The following is a 25,816-nucleotide window of genomic DNA, read 5'->3' as shown; positions in this document are numbered from 1 at the left end:
ATTTTAACCGATCTATTGTTCAGTTACGTTTACATTTATTTATTTATTTATTTATTTATTTATTATGGACGACATATAATACGTAACAATATTCTGTTACTACTTGATGTATGATGAATGATCATATTTTCTATAGTTTTCTATGTGTGTGAATGTGTGATTACATTTTCCAGGATCTGCGAAAAACGAACAACTGCCTAGCTGGCTTCACTCTGTACAATACATGGAGCTGAATATATAGAATACTACTGGAGCGACCTCTCACGGAAAGTCTCTATTGTACACAGTGATGCCACTTTTGAGCTGGTTTTCAGTTTACCGCAGACCGTGGAAAATGTAATCGCACAAACAGAAAACTATACAAAATATTATCATTAATTCATTTATTATACATCATGTAGCAATTGAACAGCATTACTTATTACATGGTCGTACATGGTATAAATAAGAAATAAATAAATGCTCCCAGCAGAAAATGGGTAAATTAACTACACAAAGCGATAAACCGACCAGCCCATCCTTTCATATAGCAACTTGCGCGGTACTTCATTCATAGAGTTTCTAAGCAGGGGGTAAGGGGATTCATTCTCGAGATTTTAAAAAATCGCATCGTATTCCAATGTTATTCTGACGACAGCAATATTACTTATTCGACATTAGAGTAAAATTCTTCCCCAATTTTTTATTCCCCCCAATTTTTTCTCGATGGGCACAACTTGCGCCACTCATCCCTCCTGTGGGCGGCCTTTCTCTCTTAAAACGAACCAACCTTTCCTTTCATACGGCTACTTGCGCGGTACTTCATTCATCGAGTATCGAAGCAGGGGTACGGGGGTTCACCCCGGAAAATTTTTGAAAACTACCTTCTCAAAATCGTGTTTTAATGCTATTCCGACAGTAAAATTGCTAGTTCGAAAGTAGAGTAAAATCCCCCCCAAAATTTTTCTCAATGGCGCAGCTTGCGCCATACATCCCCCCTGTGGGCGGCCCTGGTTGTATCTGACACCGAAGGAAGCATAACAAAGGCATGTAAGTGTTTCCTCCCAGTATACAGTTTCAAATGTTTAGGCAGCAGTGAGAAATTAAACGCGGCTACGTAGATGTTTGTAGATAATTGCAGTGGCTGGCTACAGTGACTCTCAGCTGAAAATATGGTTGTAATGATAGCAACTTTGCGCCGTAACTGAAGAAATCTATTTATATATGACAAACGAGTTGTTGTCTTGAAAAATCAAATTATATTTTATCATCAAGAAAGCCTTTTAACATTACATATGTGTGAAAGAAGCTTGAAGGTGGAACCTTAAATAACCAGTCGGTCTTTCTGCTGTTCATTGGGATGTACGCTGATATTCAGGTAATGTTGATAAAGTTTTTGTTTAACAGAAACAGTGTTGAGAGAAGATTTATATATCACAAGAATCTTCGTTGTTTAAGCTACCAGAATATATTAAAATTCCTACTCAACTACTGAATAACTTTCTCGCAATCTGTATGAGAAGGTACGTTACCAGCGTGGTATATAAATGTTCCCTGGATGACTCCACTGAAATCCAATGTGCCCGTTTCGACCATAAATCCTTATGAACTGTCTGAGCAAAGTAAGCTATTGCCAAGCAAGTGGCTGGAACACATCCAAGCAGTTGCAACAGAAAGTCCTGGAAATACGCCAAACATGACATGGAATGCTTTTTATACTTTTGAGTATGGTGGTAAGGTTCCATCTAAAAGTCAGTGTGTTTTACTTCCGTTACTTGCAGATTCCATAAATTCGCCTGCAATGATTCGGCATTGCTTTGATATAATCAAGAGAACTTTATCTTCATTGAATCCATCTCAAGTACCTGTCATTACGTGTGATCAGCCTGTTTATGCGATAGCAAAGCAAGTACAATGGATGTTGCCCAATTTGTATGGAAAAGACTTAATTATAGTTATGATGGGTCCTTTGCATATCGAGATGGCGTCTCTGGTAATGTTGGGCACGTGGTTAACTGGAAGTGGATGAACGGATCTTTTGGTTGAGACAGGCGTAACTTCTGGAAAGGCCGATCAATGTCTGCATGGTTCTCACGTTAAGAGAGCTAGATATGCTTACGAGGTAACATCAGCAGCATTGTACATTATACTAAGGAAAGAGTACGTAGAGTATGTGTCTTCTGGTTCTGACAAACATCTATCATTTGAAGAATGGATTGATATTCGACAAAGTGAATCGGTTCAGTTTAAATACTGGTACACAGTATTACAGTTGGAATTGCTGCTCTTAAACTTCCTACACAGTGTGCGAATAGCAGATTTTGAACAGTATGTAAGCTCACTATCTCAAATGTGCCGTTGATTGTTCGCTCTTGACCATACTCACTGGATGTCAGTGTTTGGTAAATCTTTACAGGAACTTAGGGTTAGACATCCTGCCATTGATGAGGAATTTGTCCGTGGAGCTTTTGTAGGTTCCAAAACAAGTCGACCACATGCTTGTATGGGTCATGATCATTAGCACGAACAGTGCTTAAAGACGGTGAAGTCTGAAGGTGGTGCAATTGGAATTCTCGACAACTCAAGTGCGTTGCTAAAATGTATGGTGTCCGGACTTGTAATTGCCAACCTTGTATCGGGTTTGAGGAAGAGTGTGGATTGATCTCTAATAATGATGATCTCAGAATACGCCACAAAGAATCATCTGTTGCTAGTATGCGATTTAAAAATGATGTCACAGAACTGGTACGTGTGTTCTCAGAGAATGGCAACAATCCTTTTATTCAAGAAGGTAATGAACATTTTGGTGGTGCGACTAATTCTATAATGCCCGAAGATTCAGTTAAGTCGGTATACATTGCTGAAACTCTTGGAAGAGATCAGTATAACAGTTTTAAACAAGAACGGTTGCAGCTGTGCAGTAAATCACTGTTTGAACCAATTAAACGAAATAACCTTGCTCTTTGTCGCAAGACAATGAAAAAACTTAATCCTGAACACCGTAAGCTATCCATATTAAAAATGACTATGCTGTCTTCAGTCGTCTCTTCATAGCATGTCAGAGTCAACAGGGAGATCTATCCGACTTTTTTGCTCATGAAAATCTGGGATATCCTCCGTCAATTTCTGCAGATGGATTCATACGCAAAGGAACTAAATCAGATGTAGTTACATGTTTAGAAAACTACGGCGATACCCAATTTACCCCTCCACCTGCTACATGTATGATATCGGACGGTTCTGCTATCATCTATATGTTGAAGCCGTCACCATCACAAATATTCCATGATTACTTGCAGATGAAAGTACATCCTTATATTTCATCCATTCTATCAGAGAAGAGCAGAGTAGATCTGGTGTTTGATCGTTACTTGCAAGATAGCTTAAAAAGTGAAGAGAAACAGATATTAGGGTCAGCATCACGAGTTCGTGTTACAAACTCTACTCCCATCCCGAAAAATAGGAATCTGTTTTTGCAGAATGAAGAGAACAAAACAAGTCTTTTTTACTTAAATGCAGAATCAATGAACGAGGCTAAAATACCCAATGAGAAAACTTATTTGCACTAAAGGTATTGACATATGGGGTAGATTTGACGTAAATATACACGGTCCACTAGCACCGTGCACGTATGAAGTGGCCGATACGAGGTTGCTTCTGAATGCCAAACATGTCAGTAAAGCAGGCCATAAATCCATTATCATTAAAACGGTAGATTCAGATGTAGTTGTCCTGGCTTTGCATGCTTTCCCCAAACTACTACTGTCCCACCTGTTGGTTGAATATGGTGTTGGTAAGCATAAACTATTTTTTCCTATTCACCAGTACGGAGAGAAATTAGCGACAGAAATCTGTGACGACATCCTGTTTTGGCACGCATTCACCGGATGCGATACTGAATCTGCCTTTGCAGGTTGGGGAAAGAAAACAGCTTGGGAAGCGTGGCGGAAAAATCTAGAAATTACTGCTGCATTTGTAGAACATTCTTATGCGCCTTTAAAATTAGACGATACTACATTCATGAAATTGCAAAGTTTCACCGTGTACCTATATGATCGAACCAGCAACCTGCAAAATGTAAACGACTGTCGTCGAATGCTAGTAACTAAAAAATGTCGTCAGTTGGAAAGCGTACCTCCCACTGAGGCTGCACTTCTTCAACATGTGAAAAGAGCCATTTTGCAAGGAGATATATTTGGTCACAGTGGTCTGCGCTACAACCTGATTTGCCAGATCCTGAACAGTGGGGCTGGAAAAGAAGTGATTCAGGGTATACACCTTTATGGTCTGTGCTACCAGAACTTTCCAAGCACTGCCAAGAACTTGTTCGTTGCGGATGCAAATCTCTGTGCACTAATATGTGTCAATGTGCTGGCCTATTCCTTCCATGCACAGCCTTGTGTGCCTCTGATGGTATGTGTAAATGACTATAAACTGATGGAATTACTACAGCAAGAAACTGTGGTTTACTTAATTTAAATTTTGACTTTATTACTATTTTATGTAACTTTTCTTCATGCAGTGACCAAATAAAAAGCACAGAGAAAATGTACGCCATAGGTTTTTTTGTTTTTTAATGAATTTTGGGCCCCTCGTGTGACCCTAGATGATGAGCAATTAAGACAATATACAATTTAAATTAAAGGCTTGTTATTTCTCTTGCATTTGAGTCTTACTTTGGCTCTGTAGGTCAAGCCGTTTTCACGTAATGGCTATTCCAGCGATAACATACCGTTCTCCAGTGCTCCAGATGTTCCAGCGCCTGGAATTCCAGGAAATTTTCGTCAGATTTTTGGGGTCTACGTCAAAATTTATTTGTTACTATGTTAGTAATCTCTGTGCAAAATTTTATGTTCTTATCACAATACTCATGATTCTATCATTATGCTACCCCACTATTATTTGAATATTTGATAAAGCCACAATATAATACTATTATACGAATCACACACTTCAAAAATGTGCAAAGCCATACATCATAAACACTTCGGAACAAAATGCATACATGCTTAGCACTGTTGAGAACTTCTATCGCAATGTGAATTATTGGGGACATCTGAAAAGCTATCATGTTGAAATTAGTGCAAGAAGAATATACGGGAAAGGGGTCATGTGACATATGGCTCTTAACACACACCGTCTATTGAAATCAATAGTGGCCAATGCAGTTTGAGTCCTTTGTTTTATTGCAACTGTTATGGAACTTAAGAATGATTGTGTGGTTGATACAAAAATGGAAACAACAGTGGGCACATTTGAAAAATGATAAAGATGGACGATTGGGCTCGTCACAGCTGTCTCCGGTATTGAAATTGAAGCAGTAGTCGACATATGTCATGAATGCGCCAGGTGCTGTTTAGAAATATCCAGTTTTGTAGGAAGCATATGTAATTATAGCTTGGAACCGTGGTACCGTAAGCTGGAAGTGGGTGAGTGGTTGCAAGTTAACGAAGTTGTCCCGTTGTCATATTTTGAAGTCAGATGACAGAAAAACGATGTATGTTATATATTTTACAAAATTCTTATACGGACGGAAGAAAAACGGTTGTATGAGTGACGTGCAACCATCAGGGATAAGGAGTCAGGTAAATCCGATATTGCCCAGTTTCTACACCAACTCATCATCTTTATTGATTCTCCGTGAATCAACTAGAAGCAGCTGTTTTATTTGCTCTACAGAAGGCCAAAAAAACGTCAATCATAAACTATTTCAGGTTGTCCTTGGTCATATTTGCACTTTTACCAGCATATGGACGAACATTGGGTGAATCAGGACGTTTATTGGCTGGAAAGTGGCCTCATTCACGCTTGTGGTTGTTCCTCATTCACGTCACCTTTATGACAGTATTGCTACATTTCCATAACGTGGAACGTGTTACAGAGGTCTCAAACTGTGTTGGCCACTATTGATTTCATTAGACGGTGTGCATCAAGAGTCATATGCCACATGACCCCTTTCTCGTATATTCTTGCGCTAATTCCAACATGGCGACTTTTCAGATGTTCCCCATGATTCACATTACGCTTATTCAGTGGAGCTCTACAGGCATTTTTCATATCCAACGTTTGACCTCAATCCCTCTACTCGTTTCAAAATTAACATGCCATTTCTAGACATTTTCTACGTGTTATCTTCCCACTTTGCCCTCACTTATCTCCTACCCTGTATACAGTCTGCCATTAAACACCCTCCTTTTCTCTGTTTCTTTTGGTGCTGAATCCAGTGCTAGCAATCATTTTCAGCAATAGAATTCACCAAATCGGAATGTTCCCTTGTCAGTATGTTGTGCTTATTTCGTAAAAATATGAGAATTGGATTTACGGACCGTTCAAAAATTTTGTGGACTTTGATCCAAAATAATCCAATAGATTTTTTGATTGGATGAAATATCTGGAGAACCACATATAGTGTAGCCAAACCCAAACTATCACTTAACTAAATACGATGTGCTTATTCGTAGAAAAAAAAAAAAAAAAAGGAACGAAAACTCGATTTAGGGGCCGTTCAAAAATGTTGTGGCCCCTGATCCAATAAATCCAATATATACACTTCAATATACTTTCTTCAGTTCTTTTACAGTATTTCAATTAATATGGACTTTCGTTAATCCGATCAACTTATCCTCCGATTAGTGACCGCGTAGCGTAGTCGCTAATGTTCTCGCCTTTGGTTGGAGTAGTCACGGACCGGTTGGTTCGATTCCCGGTGGCGACATTGACAATAAAGTGTAAAAGCTTTTTCAGGGTAGCTATCCTGAGTGAATCGAAGCCATCCTCATACGGGAGTAGCCATCCTCATACACACCAGACAAATGTTGAGATGGTATCTAACATCAAGGTCCCAGAACGCTTCCTTCCTTCCCCGTTCCTTTCTTCCTTCGCAATTCCCGGGCAGTGTGATCACCGAGGGACGTCACTCCTCATACGTGATCAGCTAACATCGCCATACATCCCGAAAGCTCAGAAACCTAATTCTTAATCCTAATCCACCAATTAGTCCGGATTAACGGAGTTTTACTGTATTTCGAAGCGATGACGGGATCTAACTTTTAAGGGCATGGCCTTGCAAATAATCAATGACTTTTTTTTTTCATATGTAGAAAGAACATATGATTGCCTGCAAAGAGTAACAAATCAATATTTTCGTTTGCTTAGTGCGTCATTGTATGTTATAGTTTCTACATATGCACATGCAAATTCATCTGAGGAGTCCGTTCATTGCAAGAAATCACACATCTACGATATGCACATGCTGAAAACTCGTTGATGTACTCCAAACCTTTCAATAAGGTATGTTTTGGTTTCAAAAATTTAGCTAAAAAACGCAAGATTAGGTTGTATAATTTTGCTGTACGTATTGTATGTAGAAAAGAATAATTCCATATGTATTAGTAATGTATTTATATTTTGCTAATATCATATTTTGTTAGGTTCATGCCTCATATTCCAAATCAATCTGGAGGCATGGTAGCTCAGTGGTGAAGCTCTCACCTCTGGTGCAAGGGGTTCCTGGTTCGATTGCAGGACGTGAGAGTTTGTGGTGGACAGCATCGTGTCCAGGAGTTCTCTCGTTTCTTACAACATTCTCATTCCAACAACATATATGTATGTATACAGTGCAATAGGTCATTGGGTCTATTGATTGTTTTAATATAAATATATTAAAATTATATACAGGATGTTTCAAAAAGAATGATCTGATATTAACAGTCCATATGTATTGATAAAAACATACTACAAAAATGGGATAAATTGCAAAATACTCACAAAGTCTTCAAGTTTTAGCTGTGGTATTGTAAATGCTCTATGTGTCCACCACCAGCAGCACGAACATCTAGACGATAGATAAATTCGTCATAAACTTTACACAATGTGTCTGCGTTTACATGTTGGATGTTATTCTGTTCTATGGCGGATGTTATTCTGTTCTTAACTTCTTCTATGACACGAGGTGAACTGGAATGAACACACTATCCTTCTTATATCCCCACAAGAAAAAATAGCATGGGATTAGTGCTCTCAAACGGGTTAGGTCAACTCGGGTCGGGTTGTCGTGTCAGCTCGAGTCGGGTTACGGGTCGGGTCGAGTCAATCGGGTCAGCTCGGGTCGGGTTGTCGGGTCAGGCTACTCGGGTCGGGTTGTCGGATCGGGTCAATCGGGTCAGTTCGGGTCGGGTTATTGGGTCGGGTCACTCGGGTCGGGTCAGTCGGGTCAGTTCACTTTGGTCAACTGAGTTTAGGTTGAGCTTAAACTCGGCTGGAGTCGAAAGCTGCTGTTTTTCACTAGCTGCCTAATTAAAAATAGCAATTTTCAATTGATTTTATAGAAGCCATAAATCTATTTTGAACACTTGCAGCTAGTGTTTTTATGGTAAATGCTTATTTTTGTACTTGTGTGTACTTCAATTTTTAAATGTGGAAGATTGATTTTACCAATCGACTGTAATATTAATATCTACGCCAATATGGAGTCTGGATTTAGAACAAAACTAGAAGTTGTTTAAGCAAGGCCAAAAGAAAGATTGGATATGGACGATCAAGCCCAAGCAGGGCCGCGGTAGCTCAGTGGTAGAGAATTCATCTCTGGTGCATGGTGCCCGTGGTTCGATCCCAGCTTGTGCTAAGTGGGCTTTCTGGTGGAGAAACGCCGTGTAGTGGGTTTTCTCGAGGTTCTCCTGTTTCCTCCCACTTTCTTCATTCCACCATTGCATTCATTTCTCATGGTCACCATATCCCTTAGCCTCGGCGCAGAATCAAGGGACCTTAAACTGAATATTTCATTTTATTTCACCAAGCCCAAGGACATCGATACAAGAACAATATAAAGATTGGATATGCAAGACGAAGTGCATAGTAATCTTGCTCTTGGCCTTGTTTTGGTGATCACGAAGTAGCGATGAGCATATTTTCTTGCTTTCCGTATAGTATGAAAGACCATAATCAAAATCACACTTGGTCTTCATTTGTACCGATGAGGCGAGCATTCTTGGCTCTTGTATAGCATGAAAGACCACCAAGACTACGAAATGCAGGACCAAGACTTGACTGTGCGAGACAAAGAATAAGACGCAGTATTGATGAGTAAGACCCAGGGTGCGAATTGGTTGAATTTCATTTGTTGGGCTGAAAGTGATGAAATAAAATTAGTACTTTATAATTAATTATCATACTATATTTTTAAATTTTAAATTACAAAATTCATATTTTGTATCTTCTTACTTGCAACTATATATACTGTAAAATATGTTTTAATTACCGAGAAAGAAAAATCAAAGTGGCGCGGGTCCCGGAATCATAAAAATCTATTTTGGAATGAAAGTTGAAGGGTTGGAAAAAATCACAGGTGTTCTCCCGTTTCCTCAACCCTTATCATGGTAGTTAAACGATTTCCTTTTGTCTCCGCCAAGAGACTCTTGCTGCCTTCCGAGAAGACCCCCCCTGCCGTCCGAGCAGGTGAGAACACTGACCTTGAATAAAAATTTCGTCACATAGAACTAAAACAAGAAAAAAATAAATTTCTCCCACGTTGGAAATTGGTATCAGTTATAAAAAGAAATAACCAAACCTCAAAAGTGCCAAATATTCATTAAGATGCATATACAAATACCCCGCTTGATCTAGCTAGTGGTTAACGTGTAAGACTTCGGTACACGTGGTCCGGGTTTAATTCCCAATGGAAGTGCATTTCGGCGTTCACCCAGTGTCGTGACCATAGTGCTCTCAAACGGCGTGACCCGACCCGAGCTCGGGTCGGGTTACGGATCGGATCGGGTCGGGTCAACTCGGGTTGTCGGGTCAGTTCGGGTCGGGTTGTCGGGTCAGGCTACTCGGCTCGGGTCAATCGGGTCAGCTCGGTTTGGGTTGTCGGGTCAGGTCAATCGGATCGGATCACGGGTCGGATCGGGTCATCGGGTCGGGTCAGTCAATTCGGGTCACGGGTCGGGTCGGGTCGGTCTTCAACCCGACCCGACCCGTTGAGAACACTACATGGGATTATGTCTGGCGATCTTGGAGACTAAGAATGTAGGGCAGTGTCTCGGGGTCCCGCGCATCTTATCCAGCGTTGAGGCAGAGTGTGATTGAGACACTGACGTACGTTGTTGTGCCAGTGTGGTGTAGCTCCATCCTGTTGAAGAGTAAAGTCATTGGAGTCCTCCTGAAGCTGTGGAAATAGCCAATCTGCAGCATTTGAATATAGCTCATTCCATTCAGTTTTCCTTAAAAAAAAGGTTCATACATTTTTTTTTTTACCAGAAAGGGCACAAAAAATCGTTCACTTTAGGTGAGTCTCTTTCGTGCACAACAATGTCATGAGGGTTTTGGAGTCCCCTTATGCGCACGTTATGTCAGTTTACGTTACCGCTAAATTGAAATGTTGCTAGAGCATTGCAGAAGTCAACCTCTTTCCTTTTATCACCAACCCGAAGAGCTTGCACTAATTGCAATCTGTATGGTTTATAGACCAAACGACGCCTCAACACTCGCCAGACAGTCGTATGTGGCATTGCCAGTTCTCTGCTTGCGCGGCGAGTAGATTTTCGCGGACTCCGCCCAAATGTTTGCCGAATTGTTTCCACCATTTCATCGAAAGTGCACAAGCATCCTGTCTCTTGTCCTTTGCACAAGCATCCTGTCTCTTCAAATTGGCGATACCAACGACAAGCATCATGTCTCTTCAAACTGGCGATTCCAACGACAAGCATCCTGTCTCTTCAAACTGGCGATACCAACGACGAATGTTTTTGGGTGCTGGTGGGTCAATGCCAAACGCCGACGAAAAGCACGCTGGACCGAAATTACTGACACAGTCTTTGCAAATTGCAGTAGACAACACGCTTTCTGTTGAGCAGATGCCATCTTACTTCTGCCTGCAAACTGAGAAGACGTATTGACTGACATCTAACGGCGATTTTCTGCAACTCTAGGCCACGTATATTCAAACAACATATATTTCCTTGCCGGCACGTCCCATTTTCTGTAATTATTATGGTCCAAAATCAGGTCATTGTTTTTGAAACACGGTGTATGAAGCTAGAGAAATTAACGGAAACTTCAAACAGACTATGTTCCAGTCCTACATCTTCTGTTTAGCTGAACGCAAAACTTAGGACTAAGGTTTCCAACTATATAGAGAAGTATTTAAGTAGGGAAAGATAATCACCATATGGTGATAGAAATTGCAAGATTAAATACATTTACGTATATACAAACAATAACAGTAATACCAAACAAATAAGCAATACTATCAATATTTTTTTACCTGGTCGGACTTCTTAACTAACACACACACATATTATATGTATGGTGCCTTCCATTTCAATTCATCACCATCTCAGATACCAGAGCATGTACCATCACCATCTCAGATATTGTTGAAACTTTTTTTTTTTATAGCAAGTAGACGTTTTTTTTAAAGAGACACGTATTTTTTTGTTTTGTCGAAAAAAAATTCCCGCCAAGTAATGGGTCATCAAAGAGCTGACCCGACCCGACAACCCGACCCGAGCTGACTGGGAGACCAAAACCTGAATAAGGTAACATTCCCAACACATAATAATAAATTTATATGAATAATAAGTATTTCTAATAATTATTATTCGCTGTATACATATGGAAGATAAATAGCACCTTGTATAGATGTTCTGTACTTGTCGTAGTTATTGTACCTATTATGCTATATGAGTAAACAAATCAAGTTGTATCTATGAATATATTTCCAAGCCTACCAACATAAAGTTCGTAAGGCGAAACGGGAAAATCCACATAGAGATTTCCCGTTCCACCTTACATCAAGATGAAAAGTGATAACAGGTTTTACATGCAAATTTCGTTGCTAGAGGTCATAAGGCGAAACGGGAAAACGCGAACAATGCAGGAATCGACAGAATCTAGGATTTTGTCCGAAGCTATATGAGACAGGATCTAGGATTTTGTCCGATGCTATATGAGACAGGATCTAGGATTCTGTTTAAGATTCAAATTATTACTTAGATTTTTATTCCATTGAGGCACTCAGAGAGCGCATGCGTTAACTAGTTGTCCAGGAAAAAACACGATGATGATGATGATGATGATGATTATTATTATTATTATTATTATTATTATTATTATATTATTATTATTATTATTATTATTATTATTATTATTATTATTATTATTATTATTATTATTATTATTATTATTATTATTATTATTATTATGAAAATTAGTTTGAAGTTTCATAAATAAATTAATCATGTATAGAAAATACAAAATATGAGTTTCATTATGTTTGAGCAAACTTAGTCGAAGTTTTTTCTGTAGTAGCTCCTACATAACTAATGCTTTTTTCGTCTTCAGTGTCGAAATACCGGCTTCCTGCTTAGAGCTCGTGTGGCTAGGATCCAGCGTTAACTTGTAGGTCGACGTTTCATGTAGTCTCGGTGCTGATAGGAGAAGAGTAAACTCCAAACCAGTATCAACACCCTAAACCTAGTGTCTGTTGGGGTCACCGATCAGATAGGAAATTTTTAATAATAGAAGCGTTACCTAATTAAATCACATTTGTGTACCTGTATCGGTGTATTTGAAAAGATTATCATCAGCAAAATATTGTACTTCACTATGTGTAATTAAATTAATAATAATTCTCATAATATTAAAAGAAATAAAATAAAATAACCAACCAAAGAAGCATGTTTTCATTCGGATATTGTTTACTAAAATATCAACTTCATATGTTTCATGAGAGCAGGAAAAGAGAATTTCGTGTATGTCCTGTTTTCTGAATATAGGTGAGTCAACTGAAATCAATACAATGACAATAATGAATTTACCAGTTACTCAGACGCCCTAGACCTTGATAAGGAATGTTGCTTTAAATCAATACCAGCAACTCGTGCACCAGAGTGATGAGTGTGTAAAGCAAACATTAAATGATCCATTTCCTTATTTGTTTTGAGGACGCTGGTACTTATTTTTATATGATACAGGAAGGGGAAGCTAGGGCATCTTAGTTAAATGTCCCGAAGACGGACAGATTATAACGTATTCGTTCGTTTATAAATTTTCTTTTGCTAACTAACTAATTCTATGGCCTATGGAACCCGGAGGTTCAATTCCGCATTCACAAAAGCTCCTATTGACTTCTATCCTTATCCAACTGGATCCAGTTTCTACTTTCTATTCAAACACCGTGTGCGTGGGTTTTCTCGGGGTTCTCCCGTTTCCTCCCACTTTCTTCATTCCACCATTTCATTCATTTCTCATAATCACCGTCTCCTTTTTCGTAACCGGCATAAGCGTGGGACGTAAAACTCAAAGATTTCATGAGCTTCTCAGTGGCTAAGCGGTTAGCATACGCGCCTTTGGTGTGGGAGACCCGGGTTCGATTCCCGGCGGGAGCTCATGTGGTTCGGATTCCACGTTAATCAGTAGGTCCACGTCTCATATAGCCTTGCTGCTGAAAGGGACGCTAAACTAAAATCCACTCCACTCCACTCAAAGATTTCATTTCATTTTTTTCTACTTTCATTTCGTATTTCTGCGAGATCAATCTTAATATTGTCCTCCCATCTGCGCATAGGTCTTCCTAATAGTCGTTTTCTCATTGGACTTCCAGTTAAGACTTTGAAAGCACTCCTACTTTTTTCGATTCTGGGTACATGACCTGCCCACCTGAGCCTCTTAGACTTGGTGGACCTAACAATGTTTGGTGAACGGTATAAACTATGAAATTCCTCGTTATGAAGTTTCCGCTATTCCCGTCTCTCTTGAGTCCGAATATTCGTCTCAGGATCTTGTTCTAAAATACTTTCAGTCTACGTTCTTCCCTCAGAGTAAGCGACCATGTTTCGCAACCATACAGAACAACAGGTAAGATTATCGTTTTATATATTCTCGCTAACGAATTCGCTAATAAAGGATTTTCTTTTGGGCTATCCAAGTCTCTCAAGCGTTTAACGCCTATATGTATGTTCCCTTTCAGAAGCCATTGCAGTGGTCTAGGCATCATATTTTCGTTGTAAAGAATCAAGAGTAATACAAAATATAATATTGTTATTCATGTAAATAACAATACGTTTATATTGATTAATAAATAAGTTGAAATAATTACTTCTATCATTTCATTGATAACATAGAGTGAAAACTGTTAAGTTTATATGTGGATACCATGTGACAGGCACGTAGCCAGGATTTCGTAAAGGGGGGAGGGGTCCGTGACATGAAATACTGTGATCATCACACCAGGGCTCGATCATTCTAAACTATTTTACTGGAACATATATTGGTTCGTTTAGTCAGGATTTTAACAGGGGTGGGGAGCGTGATATGAAATTCTGAAGGCTCAGGAGCTTGATCAATGTAAACTACTTTACTATCAACATATATTGGTTTGTTAGGACAATAAAATGAGGATATGTTGACAAGTATTTTAATAACAAAGTATGAAGAAATCTCGAGTAATAAAAGAAATATTGATTTTTTTTACAATATTTACGTTCCTTTCTTTGTTCATTCAAATATAACAATTTTGCTTTCATTATGATCTCAACTATTATGAAAAGTACATATTCACTATTATAAAAAGTACATACTCAATAATGTCTTGTAAAATATTTTACAATATCTGCGTTCCTTTTTCTGTTGAATCAAATGCTAATAGAACTCCTCTTCCGTATAAATCTTTGTTTTTATTATTCCGTCAACTACTGTCGGTTCCAAATGACAGGTTAAAGGAGCAGTAGAAAATTGTTTTTGAAATAATATGTTTGATTCTGCAAGGATGCGATGACGAAAAATTGTTAAAAAATGTCCACGGCTGTTACTCAACGGCACTATGCTTTCGGAAGCGTGAAATCTCCCTGACTAGTAGCAGAAATTCTGAGAATTCTGTAACTTTTCTAGAAATTTCAAATTCCCTGACTCTTCCAGCTGGATATCTCGCTCATCTGGCCACCATGTATTGCAAGTAATACAAATCTTCTCATAAGAAAGAGTAACCAAAAGCTTCTTGTAGTTTTTTTTTTATTTTTAATGCTGATCCTTTTTCTCTTTTCATTTTGTTTCATCTTTCCTTAATTTTTTTTTCATTTCTGGTCTCGAAAGTGGAAGGGGGGGTCCGGACCCCCCCCTTGGCTACGTGCCTGCATGTGATCAATAAAATAATTTCGCAGCAAGCTTCATTATCTTCAGTTAATTGAATAACCTGCTCGCAAATAATGTAATTAACTGGAGTTGCTTGTAGCTTGTTCGGCAATTTCACATACTTCCAATGTTTTTTGTTTTATGTGTTTGAATGACATTAGTTGTTTGTGTAAGGAAGAAACATCTCTATTATATATACCAAATGGAACCATTATATTTAGCACATCAATGTTCAGGATTTTACAATAACCACTCATGGAGAAATTGTGAACACCTAATCTGATATCCAAACTTTTCGAAATAGTGACAGATTCATTTTCTAGACGGGTCAAAATGGTGCATTTCTTCTAGTGTTAAGGATTGATGAATTGAAGATCTCTGGTTGTCAGACTGAGGCTATGGTTAAGTAACAGTCAAAGACAAGTCTTTTGAGATCTTATAATCGGGAGTTGATCAGGCTGCCGAGTTTCTAACTCTTGAATTTTTTTTTTGTATGCTCTTTACCAAATATGCAACAAACTTTAACATTCTTTTATTTTTTAATTTCAGTTTGTGTATTTGCTCCAAAGAGTTTTTTGGGTGTAAGAAGACCGGTCAAGACATAACATCAAAATGACTGAAAGTGAGGAAATTAGTGAAGACATTCTAGAGAAGCTAGAATGCCCATTCAAGTGGAAGCCCTCGTTTGAATATGGTCAGGATGGCCCGGATAAAATGATTCAGAAATTGAACATAAAATTGAATAACACATTCGAGGATCATAACGAACAGGGAGATGATATTTGTGATGAAAGAAAATGGACCGAATATATATTTCATCTTATTTTGTGCTACGAATATGGAGTTAACAAAGACTATGACAATGCACTGGAAAACTTGAAACAGTGTTCTCAAATATTAGAACAAAGCATTAACAACGAATTTCTTTCAGCATTTCCAAACGCAACCAAACATGTTTTACTTGCATGTGAAATACATATTCGCATTATTGAGGAAGAATTTACTTTAGCAAATGAACTGTTGAAGGAGTTGAAGTTATATGATGAGTTAAGTGAAAGTGAAAAAGCTTCAATATATGGTATTAAAGCAGCAGTATATATGGAATATGGATATTCAGGAGCATTATCTGCTATCGAATTTAGCAGACAAGCCATTTCTATTGATGATAGTCATGCCGAGTGGTATTTTCTCCACGGTAAAAGTCTTGGACGAGTACGGAGAAACGATGCACGTTATCAATGTCCATCATTGGAAGAACTGAAGGCATTTGAAAAGGCCGTTGATCTCAGTAACAAACCAAACTATAGTTTGTGTTTAGCAGAAGCTTACACAGAGACTTCAAGCATTATGTACTCACAGAAAGAATACAACAAACCTCATCTGAAAGAAATTTTAGACGAAATGAATAATAAAGCAGTTGCCTTGTATAAGACTGTCCTAGAAAAGGATCCCGATAACTGTCGTACTAACACCTTAGTTGCTAAGGGCTTTTTGAAACTTCCAAAACCTTTCAAAGATGCTCAACTGTCCAAAAACTGTATCTACAAAGCTTTGGAATTAAATCCAACGCATGTTGTTGCTAACGATTTAGCTGGGAGCTATTATGAACGTGAGGAAAGGAATCTGGCACAAGCAAAATATTATTACAAAATAGCAGGTGACAATGGATTATATGGAGCAGCTAGGAATGTTTTGAAATGTAATTATTTACAAGACAAATATTACGACCCAGTCCCGGACTTAGAAGAACTACTACAGAAGTTCCCGAAAGCACGTGAGCAAACAGAGACAAGGAAGCAGTTGGTTTATTATTACTTGTACTTCAAGAAAGATCTTAAGAAAGCTGCAGAATCGTTTATGGACCTTCTGAAAATAACTACAGACTACGATAAATTTATGGTAAGTACCATGTGGCTTTTTTTTTTTTTTTTTTTTTTTACTTATTTTAAAATCTTACTAATTTTCTTTTGCCTTTTCAGATTAAATGGGAGACAGGGCATTGCATTATGTTTAAAAATAATTATGAATGTTATGGATAATAAATTGGTGACTTACCTTTGATCAGTCCTTTATCCATAACGCAGTCCTCTAAGTTTTCTTGGTATGATCCTTCCCAAACGCAATACCCAGGGCGAGCTCCTTCGTGGCTAAGCGGTTAGCGTACGCGCCTTTGGCGCGGGAGACCCGGGTTCGATTCCCGGCGGGAGCTCATGTGGTTCGGATTCCACGTTAATCAGTAGGTCCACGTCTCTTATAGCCTCGCTGCTGAATGGGGCGTAAAACTCAAAATCAATCAAGCAAGCAATACCCAGAGCCGTCTCGTCAACTTGCAAGACATGAGGAGAAAGCAAATTGCGTTGATGAAGGCGAAAATTCCATTATTTTGAACCAGTTTTTACTTTTAATGTTAATGATATCTCTATATGAGTTAACACTAGGAGTATACATTGATTTGATTTTCAGTTCAGTGTCTTCTTTTCAGCAGTGAGGCTATATGAGACGTCGACCTACAGCTTAAGAGGACTCCGAACCATATGAGCTCCTCTGGGAATCGAACCCGAGTTCTCACGTCAAAGGCTCGTACGCTGACCGCTTAACCACGAGGGAGCTGTGTAATATTGTCGTTACAAACTGACTAAACTTGCTATAATTCCAGACAGTGGCTCACTGAAGCAGATCCTGTTTTCTGATTTGTATATAAATCAACGTAACTAATTACATCATTACTATATGCCGAATTTTAGGTCAAAAGAAAATTTATATTTTTCCTTTGCATATATTTCAGAAAGAACAAGTAACGTCAACGTTTCATTATGAAATCTAGCAACTGATCAAATGTAATATTGCCCAAAATTATCCTACTTGCTTGTTAGAATCTATTTATGGTGGAAGTGCCTACATTAAGCCTTCTTTAAGATTTTTGAATATTTCTGATCTTTTTTTTTTTTTTTTTTTTTTTTTTTTTTTTACAGAATAATTGATATTATCCATACATGTTTGTTCTGGTTGATACGAAAAAAAAAATATTATGAAAAAATTGGTTTGCAGAGCCCTTTTTATAGTTGTACTTGCTTTGAGTTTAGCGTCCCGTTCAGTAGCGAGGCTATATGAGACATGGATCTATTTTTAACGTGAAAGACGAATCACATGAGCTCCCGTGGGGAATTGAACTCTGTTTTCAGCAAAAAGTATCTGACCGTTGGGGTTGGAAAAACGTAGTGTTATACTTCATATTGGAAAGCAATGGTAAAACTGATTATGAAGCATTCAGACTTTCGACCCGGAATGACTAGAACAGACCTTGAGACGACAATACGTCGTGATATACATACAAAATTTGTATCACTCTGTTAATGTAGATTTGACTCTTTCTTCTGGTCTAATGGTGCCCTCCCTGCTGGTCTAATGTAGCCAGTGGCAATAGCCGAGTGGTCTCGGGCATTCGTTTTCGGATCATGGAACGCAATCAATTGGAATTGCGAGTCCTTCTGAAGAGCATGGTCGGAATTTTAACTGTCCTACATATAATTGTGTTCCTGTCCATTTTTGGTAAGGATTAAAACCCTGTACAAGGAAACTCAGGTGCTCAGGAAACTGAGGAATTATCGGTGTTCACTGTTGAAAAGAGAAATTACACTATTGTATGCGTCTTTGGTGTACATAATACCGGGCTCGAGTTCCGGTGAAAGAAGCTTTGAAATTTCAACTGTCCTCGATGTTTCTGTGTTTGTGCCGTTGTTCTTAAAGGTTAATAGGAAAAAGTAAAATTGTGATAATTAGGCAAATTAAGTTAGTGAGGAACGTTCGGTAAATCAGTTAAGTTAAAAAAATGTAGCTAGTGCGTGCATCTTTTAAAAAAATCATCTGCCTACTTCAGCCTAAAGGGCATAAATGTGGTACGTTAAACTAACTTTTCATTAGCGTTTATTTCATTTTTCAGTGTAATTCTAACAAACACGATTCTACCCTTTCATCTCACTAAATCTATACTTGTTTTCTCTCTTGATGTGTACATCTGTGTCAAAACATTGCACTGAAAGATAACTACAAGATCTATAAGAGTTTAAACGCGTGAGGATTACAGAAGAAATAGGTAATTTTCTTATAAAGGATCGTGAAAAATTAACCAAGCGAGGCTATAAAACTTGTCGTGTAGAATATACTGAGCCCAAACTTTTGTTTAATCATTTTGCATAGTGTGTGTCCAAAACTGCTGGATTACTTTTAGAATAAGAAGACTTAAGAAATGTTACAGCGGGAATCAAACATGTGAATATTCGAACTAGAATAGTGAATATCATTAATCCTATAAAATGGTATGGAGCTGACATTTCGGTTACTTCCGGGCCGTTGGGTCTGTCCGATACCTACGTTTGTTTGGCTTACTGGGTCTATCATTGTATTGTCATTGTTGTAGTTCCATAATAAAGAGGTTAATGATGATATATTTTGATACCAGTTTCACTCAGCAAATGATATGATTGTCATATAACACCAATTTTCAGGTTTACAAAGCAATTTGTTTTCCTACATTTTCTCGAAAACTCTGGTTGAGCTTTCACTTAGATAGGCCTATACCATTTTGTTCAGCTTAGTAAACATGTCTAATTTTTGGACGACTTTTTATTCGTTAAATGGTACTGTATTAGCATCTTAGGAAATACTTCACATTTCAATCAGAGAAACAGAATATGTTTCTCACACGAGGTTAGTATTTTAGGAAGTACCTATGCGAGTATCAGTGTTTGTTCCTTATTCAAATGGGCTCAGTACCTGATATAAAGGAAAAGTTTTTTTTTTCTAAATAGCGATCAGAGTGGTTATATAATATATGATGTTGAAGGAAGTCAAACTCAGTCGACCAGCCTTGTTTCATCTTGATACAATAGTTAGTAGTGTCTATATCCCATTTTTATAGCAGTGTGATTCTTCATGATGTTAACACCTAGAAAATACTATGCAACTCGAGACACGTGTTCTTTTCTTTCTTTCTATTTTTTTTTCTTTAGAGAGAAGTGTCTGTATACCTGAAATTTGTTCACCTCTATCTTTTGTAGTTCGGCGGCGTAAAGTGGTTGGCTACGTACCTGCATAAGCAAGTCTATACCCACAAGCAATCAGAAATATATGCGTTTTGAAATGAAATGAAATCTTTAAAATTTGTATGCCAACATCGTTACCTTAACTGATATTACTCTAAAATGTCTATTCACAAAGGGCCTGGAGGGATTTAATATGTAATATCTTCCAAACGGTACCAGCTATGATAAATTAACTACACTAGTGGATTTCCGAGAAAATTCTACATGAATTTGATATATCACTTGCACCTATTCCCATTTGAAAAAAACGAAAGTTAAATCCAATATGGCGGGTCCAAGATGGCGGCCGGAGTGAGTAACACGTGTCAGAGAAGCCGTACTTGATGCAATTTATTTTGCATATACCCGCATTCATGTCCATTTACATCTAACGAAACTAAAAGCAATTTGTGTCCGAGCCAGAGTTGGCGTGGGTCAATGAAAACTTGACCCACAACCCACTGACCCAACACCCACCGTGACCCACTCTGACCCACTCTGACCCACCGTGACCCGCCACCCACCATGAACCACTCGCATCCACTTTGACCTACTCTGACTCACCAAAATCCATCGTCATCAACTCGGAACACAATCCACGGCCTCTTCTGAACTGACTAAAGAGTTTACACTTGTAATAAAACAAGACTGTGAAATTGTCACTAATCGGAGTTTGAATTTCTAGTGAATCGCTCAAGCACCACTCTGTTACAATAACGGTGGATCTGACCTTTACGATATAAAATGGTAAGGTGTTTGTCAGTGAGGAAATTGAAACAGTTCGAGGTGGTGGGAAATTAGTGTGTGCCTAAAATATACTTGCAATAAGAGAGTATTCTTGCAAGTGTTAATTTCTGAACGCATTCCACAAGAAACTTCTATTCGCCGGACCAAGTGAACTTTGTGGTGGACAAACACCGTGTGCGTGGGTTTTCTCGGGGTTCTCCCGTTTCCTCCCACTTTCTTCATTCCACCATTACATTCATTACTCATTATCGCCGTCTCCTTTAGCCTAACCGGCATAACCGTGGGACGTAAAACTCAAAGATTTCATTTCATTTCATTTCTATTCGCAGGAAAATACCCCTGTACAATATGGAAAAAGTTATGGTTTCTCAATTCACAGTATTTTTCTCACAAAAGACTTGAAAAATCAGTTGTTGATAGGGTATAAAGGTGCGCGGGTGCCCTATGTGAGAGCATCTCCATAAAGTATGCTCATAATTGTAATTTGTGTAATCACTAAAACACCACGTTAAATTTAAGTTACAAATATGCATAATTGCAATTATTATGAATATTTATTCCAAAGTAGTTTATTTAAAGCAAAGAAGAGAGTTACTAAAAAGTAGGTACAAAGTTGAATAACACAAATAAGCCATTAGTAATACAAGTAGGCCTATACATTTTCTATAGCTCGTATTTTCCACCTTAAAACAAACCTGAAATCGGATTTATTTCCTGTTGGTAACTTTTTCGTGGTAAATCATCCACAGTGGAATGATGTCCATCCTTCAGCTAAGAAATAACTAACTCGTCTACATTGAGCTTGTCTAGCGGTGGGCCATTAACATTGATGAACAACAAGTTAGACGATGTTTGAGCACTTAGTCTATTTCTAATATCAATCATCTGTAAATTCATAAGGGGAAATCCCCGTTCGTACTCTGTCGTGGAAATTGATAATACTTCTACCCGATTTCTGCAACTTCTCATCGACAATCTACTTGTTAGACTTAAGTCTGATAACGATTTTTTTTTTTGGTCAGTTTTGAAGTGCTCAGCAAGAAGTATCATCTCTCTATCACCATACAACATCTTTTCCATATCGACCATGTCAGTTGGCAATGTCGACCCATGTAGAACAGAAACTTCATCTACCACGCCTTTGATAGGGAATCTTGTGAATAAATTATCAATTAAAGCCTGATAAACTGATGATTTCTTATTTGTTTATAAATTTAAGTTTTGTAATTACACATGAAGGTTTGATACCATTAGCAAGTCCCCCCCCCCGTCTAGAAAGCGAAAGCGAACGAGGTTTTTGAAAAGTATTCAGAGGTGAATGGGAATTTCCCTCTTTCTTCAACTTCAGTTACCACACTGCTGTTTGCCATGTGTCAAATTACGATGTATTTCAATTAAATTATCATAGTATAATTATTTCCTTGTTGGATTATAATTATCAATGCTTTTCAGTGGAAAAAAGGATGAAATTTCAAATTTCCAAATCAAAGTAAGTAGACCAACGTAAAGAGAAAAAAAGTGTAAAATTTTCCATACAATTATACGTACAATCCAAACTTCAAATTTCCGTGTAATTAAGCTTACAGTACAAATTTTATGCCTATTTTTCTCACAACTTTATGGGTTGATTGCCCTGTGCTGTGAGCGCTCCATATAATAAACATAAGCTTCAGTAATTATTATAGCAGAAAGCAATGGATATATGGAGCCAAGCACTGTATTTTTTGTTTCTGATTTTTTTCTTAAACAACATCGGTCGTTTTCGATCATTTTTAAAAACCAACTCACTACCAATTTTCCATATATAGAAAGTACCCCCCCACATAAAGGAGAATTTAAAAAAATACTAGTACACATTTTGTTTATTTTCAATAAAGAGTTAATACACTGAATTTCAGCTCCGTAAATTTAACGGCTTGCGAGATACTCATTTTTTCCGCAAAAATTCGGATCCTCACTACCTCCTTAGGATATTATGCATTATAATAAAAGCAATATAACATCGCAATTTGGATTAAGGCCTAACTATATACCAAAAATAATTTCATTTCACTTTGCAATTTGACCGTGATGATCAGGCACACATAGTTACATTCAATTTTTTATAAATAATTTATATATTACAGTGATTCAAAAATGTATTTTTTCCAGTAGTTAGCTCTAAAAACCCACAGGTCTCGAAAGCCAAGTTGTAGTGTAAGTCCTATTGCTATTATTACAATTAAAAATATCAATATCCAAAAGTGCCTGAAGTTATTTTTTCACTTGGTTAGATATACTCACCTCAGGTAAGTAGACAGAAACAAGTGGAAAACGAAGGGAAATGAAGGTCTTGAAAGTAAAACGGAGACAAATTTACCAGTCTTCAGAAGATACTCTCTACAATGCAGTGAGCAGAGAGGGTCGGTAGATCATACTGAGTCGGTGGGTTGCAGTGGGTCACGGTGGGTGGTGGGTCACAGTGGGTCATGGTGGGTGGTTTGTCGCAGTGGGTCACGGTGGGTGGTGGGTCAGTGGGTCACGGTGGGTGATTTGTCGCAGTGGGTCATGGTGGGTGGTGGGTCACAGTGGGTCACATGCTGTTGACCCACGGCCCACTGACCCATTCAGAAAACTTGACCCACTGACCCACTCCATCTCTGGTCCGAGTGTTATAGTAGTGTATGAATTCCGGATTTATGAAGGCTCATAAATATGTAAATTACCCGTATGGGCCGCTAAAATTAGTACAATACACATTGGGCCGCGGAGAACTTTGCATTTGAATCACTTTTACACGAATCCCGAGGGGACACCTCGCGAATGTACCTTGTAAGGGATAAACCTTGACGGTACACTAAGTGCACGAGGACAAGTCATCCAAGATAGAGTAACTACGGGGTGGTTATGTTAGCGGAACAAGTCCATGATATAGGCCGAACGGCAGCAGCACACCTAACCAGCGTGCGAAGCGTGTTGAGTAGACCACTAGCTCCTAGTGTTGGAGCACGGTATTTTAATTGTGACAAAATTGGATATTGTAAATTGGATTTTTAAAGGTACTGAACATTATACAAGTAATAGAGTTCTTCCAGCTCTGACATTATCGTACTTCAATGGAACCACATAATTTAAAAGTATTGAAAAATATATTGTGGCATGGACTTTGTTGAGAACTCACTTTTATTCTATTTCTTCCAGGTCTACAGATATCTGGGCACAAGGAACAGGAAAATAATAAATCTAGTTGACATATTAATTGAGCGATTAGGAACTGCTCTAAAGAAATATTCAGTCGATGCAGCGGATGAGAATTTGTTCAAAGAAACACTTGAGAAATGTGAGGAATTGAAATCACAGAATGTTGACTTAACAAAAATAAATTTAGATGAATCCTGTGCTGCAGAACCCACTGGTTGAGACTTCTGAATCTTTAACTTTTGATGAACGAGAACAATACAGATACGGAAATCGTAGGAAACATTACAATTTTGTGGTGAGTTATCTGTTGGGCTTTCAGTGAAAACATTACCACTATTCAATATTGGGCGAACAAAAACAATACTGTGATTTTCTTTTTAAGTACCGTATATGTAGTTTGCGTGCTGCAGTTATTATGGGCTGTGACTTCTTATCAAGTAAACCAATCAAGAAGTCTTCGTAGATTTATTTGTTATTATGCAGGTGTGAAGTACAATATATTACACTTGAAGATTTGTGTATTGGAGTAACGTGTATAGGATAGGAACTATGGGTATGAACTTCTAGAATTAATAACCTTCCAAGGTTTTGTCCAGAAGGCTGGAGGAGGCGGATGGTAACTAAATGATGTAGAAAGAATTAGTGCAGTCAAGACAATGGAATGAAACGGGATAAAACAGAAAATACCCACGAATATGGTGTCCATCGTAAATGTGTATAGTCTGTGGTAAAACTAGTAGTGACTTATCTTATCCGAGGGGTGCACTGCATTACTGAATCAACAAATCCATTGACAAGACGTAATAGATACATCCAGATACAAAGTAAATTCAAATATAGCACAGTGACGGTTGTTGAGCGGAGTGACATTGATAATATATATATATATATATATATATATATATATATATATATATATATATATATATATATATATATATATATATATATATATATATATATATATATATAGCTACAAGCTAAGGGCAGAAAATTTCCCTAATGTATTCTTGTGTACAACATTACGACAGTAAGTGAATTTTCTTCCCTTAAGTTGTGGAAACCAATTTTTAATTTTTACTATCACTCGTCAACAGCCACCACTGATACATTCAGAGTTGAAGATAATCTGTATTACTGGATTACCATATTTATTTATTTTTTTTGCGCATATAAGCAGCACCTTTATTTTTTGCTTATCGTACCAGAAAAAAATAGCGTTTATAAGCAGCAACCAACGTAAAATAATTTTTGAGTCTTGGATGCGTGAAAGCATGCTGAAAATGATAATTATTTTGGTACAGACAAGTTTTCTTTTAGAAGTCCAACAACCGTACCAACTATGGCTTATTGCATGGCAGGCAGTGTTCACCCAAGAACAATGATAACTCATGCTTCAACTGCACATGTATCAGGTAGTGTTGCTGTACTTCGGGATGTTCATGTTTCGTATCGTTTGCGTGTATAAGAAGCATCCTTCAATATACGCGTGTATAGTAGCTTTGGTAAGTTTAGATTGTAATTCTAGAAAAAACATTTGCGTATTTAAGTTTGCATCTTTAAATTCTGATTGCAATTTAGAAAAATATTCGAGTGTATAAGAGCATTTTAAAGTAAGTATTGATTGCAATTAAGAAAGAAATATTCACGTGTGTAAGTCACACAATTAAGATTTGATTATAATTTAAAATAGTGTGTATGAG

At 37.8% G+C, this 25,816-nt stretch overlaps 2 protein-coding genes across 2 annotated transcripts in view; one reads left to right on the top strand and one right to left on the bottom strand.

Moving 5' to 3' along the window:
* LOC145663022 (uncharacterized) overlaps positions 1-24,983 on the top strand; it is a 120,772-nt gene extending 95,789 nt beyond the window's left edge. The window contains exons 2-3 of the mRNA XM_081729152.1: positions 15,655-17,004; positions 24,114-24,983. Of these exons, the coding sequence (XP_081585278.1) occupies positions 15,718-17,004; positions 24,114-24,332 (1,506 nt within the window). The 5' untranslated portion in view covers positions 15,655-15,717 and the 3' untranslated portion in view covers positions 24,333-24,983. The remainder of the gene's footprint in view (positions 1-15,654; positions 17,005-24,113) is intronic.
* Positions 10,326-10,682, bottom strand: LOC145661820 (uncharacterized). Its single transcript, XM_081727157.1, has one exon. It carries the CDS (start codon positions 10,680-10,682, stop codon positions 10,326-10,328), a length of 357 nt encoding a protein of 118 aa, XP_081583283.1.
* Positions 24,984-25,816: the final 833 nt, after the last annotated feature.

Source organism: Thermobia domestica, chromosome 10 (assembly GCF_964235325.1).
Source record: "Thermobia domestica chromosome 10, izTheDome1.hap1.1, whole genome shotgun sequence".
NCBI classification, from domain to species: Eukaryota; Metazoa; Arthropoda; class Insecta; order Zygentoma; family Lepismatidae; genus Thermobia; species Thermobia domestica.
The sequence above is the reverse complement of the archived record's forward strand: the minus strand, read 5'-3'. Positions and strand labels throughout refer to the sequence as shown.